Source organism: Geospiza fortis, unplaced genomic scaffold, assembly GCF_000277835.1.
Source record: "Geospiza fortis unplaced genomic scaffold, GeoFor_1.0 scaffold4, whole genome shotgun sequence".
NCBI lineage: Eukaryota > Metazoa > Chordata > Aves > Passeriformes > Thraupidae > Geospiza > Geospiza fortis.
In genome coordinates, this window is record NW_005054475.1 from 1,132,733 (window position 1) to 1,137,999 (window position 5,267).

Sequence of the window (5,267 nt, forward strand, 5' to 3'; positions counted from 1 at the left end):
CCCACGGCGGATCCGGCGCTGGGGCTGGCGGCCGAGCGGGATGCGGTGACGGAAAGCATTCCCGAGACGGTTGTGAGCCGGGAATTCCCGCGCTGGGTGCACATGGGCGAGCCCATCTATTACTTCCGGCACACGCACGCGCCCGTCAGCGACGGCACCGTCGAGGCCCGGGCCACGCTCACGTGGACCCTGAACCCCCAAATCGACAATGAGGCCCTCTTCAGCTGCGAGGTCAAGCACCCGGCGCTCTCCATGCCCATGCAGTCAGAGGTCACGCTAGGTAAGCCAATGGATTTGGGGCTTTTCCTGGGTTTTAGGCAGTTTTGTCCATTTTGCGGGATTTTTTTTTCTTTTTATTTTTTTGGCTTTTCTCTTTTCATTTTTTGGCCTTTCCCTCCCATCTTTTGCCTTTTCCACCCGTTTTTGGTATTTTAATTTTTTTTCACTATTTTTGGCCTGTTTTCCCTTTTTTTTCTTGCTTTTTCCTTTTAGTTTCTTTACTTTCCTCTCAATTTTTGGTTTTTTAAATTTTTTTTTTCTTTTTTCTCAATTTTTTTCTTCTTTTTTTTTAATTTTTGACTTCTTTTGTTTCTTCTTTTTTATTCATTTTTGGCTCCTTTTTTTTTTCACTATTTGGTTTCTTTTTTTCTTTTTTTTTTTTTTTTGGCTCTTTCCCCCCATTTTTCTGTATTTTTCCACAGGACTTTGTTTTTTGTTTTAATTCCACATTTTTCTTCCCTCGCACCCATTTTCTCTCCCCTTTTGTCCTTTTCCTTTTCTTCTGAGGGCTTTTAGGCACGCGTGGGGATCCCACGGGGCTGCAGTGGCATAGAGGTGGTGACGCCAAGGCTCCACGAAAGTTGAGATGAGAGGAGGGAATCCAGGATGCCCATCAGGCAGGAGAAGGGAATTTCCAGGTTTATGACACCCCCATCCATGAGCAGTGTTTAGGGCGAGGTTTGCTGGGATAAAAAAGGATTTTTGGGGAATCTGTGTCAGGACGAGCAGGAAGAGGGTGTTGGAGCTGCGGATGGAGCTGTCACCTCCATCCCAATCGCAGGAGATCCAAGGACATCCCGTGGCCCTTATTGGCCGCCACAAAGCTCATCCCAGGGGGAATTGCCAGAGAGGGAATTCCCGAGCTGGCTCCTGCCCATGGAGCTGTGACAGGTTGATGGGATTGAAGCCAGGGAATTTGGCTCCCCACATCCCCAGGTTCCTGGAAGAGCAGAAGCTCCTGGGATCCATGGGTCGGTCCATCACCACCTCTCACCCTGCCTGAGGCTCCCCTCCACTCTCCTGGCTCCTGCTGGAAGAGGCTGAGCTCTCCACAGGGTTTTCCAGCCTCAGGACACTCCTCTGGAAAGGCTCTCCCAGCCTCCAGCCAGGTGGAGCAGCCTGGGCTTTGCTCCAGGCCAAGTGGAGCACTTGGCTCCTCATCGTCTCCTGGAGAGCTTCTCCTTGGCTTCCTGACATCTCTGCATTAAATCTCTTCCCCAGCATCCAAAATGTACGGAAATCCTGAATTTTCCCACTTCCTGGAGCTCTTTGGGTTTAGATCCAAGGTCAAGACCTCATGGCTTTGCTGCTCTTGCCCAGGAGGTCCAAGACTGGATTGGCAAAGCTCAGACCACATTGTCCCCAGTCCCCAAATCCAGCACTCTCCTCGTCCCCAGGGGTGTCCCTGCGGCTCCTTGGGTGCCCACCCACTCCCGATTTTTGGGAACCATCCCAGCAGATCCCCCTAACCCTTTTCCTACATCCACAGTATAAACACACACTATGGGTATAAATAAAATATAGATTCCCAAAAAAAAGAGAAGATATTCCCAATAAAAGCTGCATTAAACCCAACACCAACCCAAAAGCTGTCTTTTGGTCCTGGTCGGGGCGTGGTGGGATCACCTTCAGCGCATCCTGCCTGGTCCTGGCTCCAGAGGGCCACATCCCACATGGAAAGAGCAGTCCATGGTCTCGGGGTGTCCAGGCAGAGCATCCCAGGGCAGGGATGGCCATTCCAAGGGCTTCCAGTGTCCTCCACCACAGCTCTCTGGTGGCTCTTTGTCCCTCTGTGTCCTGCTGGGGTCACATCCAGGTCCATTTTGTCCCATCCATGACAAAGCTTGGATGGACAAAGGCGACACATCCAAAGCGCAACCTCGCTCCTGCCCCATTTCCCCTTCTCCTTCCATGAAAGTCCAGGGAGTTCCTGGGATGTCCCATCCCACCTCTGGCCCAGCAGGGACATCCACACAGCCCCAGGTGGAAGCAGGAGCAGATCCTCTGTGTCACAGACATTTCTTTCATGAAAAATCTTCTTTCAGGATTTTTCCTGCTGGAGCTGAGAAGTTCAGCAACAAGACATAAACAATAGATTATCTGCAACAGGTCTGTCTGGATTGGCCCAACTTGCATGTTTATAATCAATAGCCAATCCAGAACTGAGATCTCTCGGACACAGTTATCATTCTTTGCTTTTCTTAGCTTAAGTTAGCAGCTTCTAAAACTCTCCTTTCTTTTTCTTTTTTAGTGTAGTATAGTATATGTATATATCATAACATAATAAATCAAGACTTCTGAAATACAGAGTCAAAGATCTCATCTCTTCCTTCACCCAAACACCCTTGTGACCACCGTCACACCTGGGTGGTGTCCCTCCATGCCGGTGAAGGAGCATCCCTATTTTGGCATGGGAAAAGGGATTCCCATTTTTTTCCATGCTGTGCTTGGGATTTTGTGCCAGCCAGGCTTTGGGGTTGTCTCCTGTGCTAACGGCACCTGGGTGAGACTCACCAAGGCCACATTTTTTGGGAATGCTCCTCTGAGGTGTCCATCTCCCTGGCTTCAAACCAACCTCATCCTTCTTGGCCTTTTTTTCCGAGCGGAGAAGGGTTTGGTTGGGAAACAACTCCTTGCCATCAATCCATCCCACCCCAGCCATCCATCAGCCTCACACTTCTCCCGCTCTCCCGCCCGGGGGGTCCTTCCCTCCCTGTCCATCCGTCATTCCGGTGTCACTCAGCTCGGCCGTCAATCACGGAGCTGTCACCCCCCCGGGCTGCCACCCCTCACCGGGATCATCCATCAAAGCCTCGTTAACCCGTCCAAGGGCAGCCCCAGCACCGGGAATGTGGCACGGCGCTGACAGCTCCTCCTGTCCCCTTCCCGTGCAGTTGCTCCCAAGGGTCCCAAGATCACGATGACCCCGACGAGGGCGCGCGTGGGGGACACCGTGCGGATCCTGGTGCAGGGCTTCCAGGTCAGCATTCCCACGGCCACGGAGGCCAACGGACAGCCTCGATCCAAGGAGGTGGATGTGGGCTTGGCTTGGTGGCCTTGGTGGCATCACGGTGCCTACATTGGGATGGGTTGGCCAAAGTTGTGGCTGTTCCACCCTGGAAGTGTCCAGGGACAGCGTGGGTGGGGCTTGGAGCAATGTGGGACAGTGGAAGGTGTCCCTGCCGATGGGATGGGATGGGATGGGATGGGATGGGATGGGATGGGATGGGATGGGATGAGCTTAAAGGGATGAGGTCCCTTCTAACCCAAACTCAAACCTAAACACAGACTCAGACCCAGACCATATTCAATCCCAAATCCAAACCCAAACTCAAACCCAGACCCAAACTCAAACCCAGACTTAGACTCAGACCCAGACCCAAACCCAAACCTAGACCCAAACCCAAACTCAGACCCAAACCCAAACCTAGACCCAAACCCAAGCTCAGACCTAAACTCAAGCTCAGACCCAAAGTCAGACTCAAACCCAGACTCAGACCCAGACCCAAACTCAAACCCAACCCCAAACCCAGACCCAAACTCAAGCTCAGACACAAACCTAAACCCAACCCCAGCCCCAAGCCGGATGTGCTGATTTAATCTCCAGCTTTTCTCATCCCGCTCCCCTCTGCCCCCGCACCTCTCCCTGCAGAACGAGGTGTTCCCGGAGCCGCTGTTCACGTGGACGCGCGTGGGGAGCCGGCTCCTGGACGGCAGCACAGAGCATGACGGGAAGGAGCTGGTGCTGGAGCGGGTCCCGGCCGAGCTCAACGGCTCCATGTACCGCTGCACCGCCCAGAACCCACTGGGCTCCACCGACACCCACACCCGCCTCATCGTCTTCGGTACGGCCCCACTGCGGCCCTGCCGTGCCCTCCACTGGTCCCTGCGTGGCTCCTCCCCCCTAAAATTGTCTCTCTGCTCCTTGTTTCCCATTAGAAAATCCGAATATTCCCAGAGGACCAGAAGACTCCAATGGTGAGCGATGCTGGTGGCAGCGGGATTTCCATGGAGATGCTCGGGGAGGGAAGGGCCGTGCAGAGAGGGCCTGGCCTTGCCTTGGCCTGGGCTACCTCTCCTTGTCTCGCTCCAAGCCCTCATCTCTCCTTGCCTTGTCCCAAGCTCTTGCCAATCCTTCCCTGACTCATCCCAAGCCCTTGCTGATCTGTCCTTGCCTCATTCCAATCCCTTGCCCATCTCTACCTCACTCCAAGTCCTTTCCCCTCTCTCCTTGCCTCATTCCACGTCCTTTCCAATCTCCTAGCCTCATTCCAAGCCCTTGCCCATCTCTCCTTGCCTCATCACATGCCCTTTCCCATCTCTCCTTGCCTCACTCCAAGCCCTTTCCTATCTCTCCTTGCCTCACTCCACGTCCTTTCCCATCTCTCTTTGCCTCATTCCATGTCCTTTCCCATCTCTCTTTGCCTCATCCCAAGCCCCTTCCCATCTCTCTTTGCCTCATCCCAAGCCCTTTCCCATCTCCCTGCCTCATCCCAAGGCCTTTCCCATCTCCCTGCCTCATCCCAAGGCCTTTCCCATCTCCCTGCCTCATCCCAAGCCCTTTCCCATCTCCCTGCCTCATTCCAAGCCCGTTCCCATCTCCTTGCCTCATCCCAAGCCCTTTCCCATCTCCTTGCCTCATTCCACATCCTTTCCCATCTCCTCATTCCCAGCCCTCTCCCATGTCCTCAGGAACATCCTCACACCAAAAGGGACCCCACAGACACTCCCACCCCATCCCTCATCTCCACCCAACCCCAGGCCAAGTTCTGGGGGGGATCCCCTCCTGACCAGTGGTGCCCCCATCCTGCTCTGAGCCCCAGCACTGGGATGCGGCTCCGTGAACTGCTGATCCCTTTCTCCTCCTCTCCAGGTTCACTTCCCGGCCACTGCGGCTTCAGATTCGTTTTGGCGCTCACCCTGACAGTGATCCTGGAGCTCACGTGAAGCTTCACCTCCTCCTCCTCCTCCTCCTCCTCTTCCTCCTC

The 5,267-nt window shown here is 54.0% G+C and overlaps 1 protein-coding gene across 1 annotated transcript in view; it reads left to right on the forward strand.

Moving 5' to 3' along the window:
* Positions 1–5,265, forward strand: part of IGSF21 (immunoglobin superfamily member 21) — a 74,130-nt gene extending 68,865 nt beyond the window's left edge. The window contains 6 exon segments of the mRNA XM_031062980.1: position 1; positions 3–280; positions 3,174–3,259; positions 3,932–4,124; positions 4,219–4,257; positions 5,153–5,265. The exon segment at position 1 is cut by the window's left edge and continues 97 nt beyond it. Coding sequence (XP_030918840.1) covers position 1; positions 3–280; positions 3,174–3,259; positions 3,932–4,124; positions 4,219–4,257; positions 5,153–5,226 — 671 coding nt within the window. The 3' untranslated portion in view covers positions 5,227–5,265.
* The last annotated feature ends 2 nt before the right edge of the window (positions 5,266–5,267 follow it).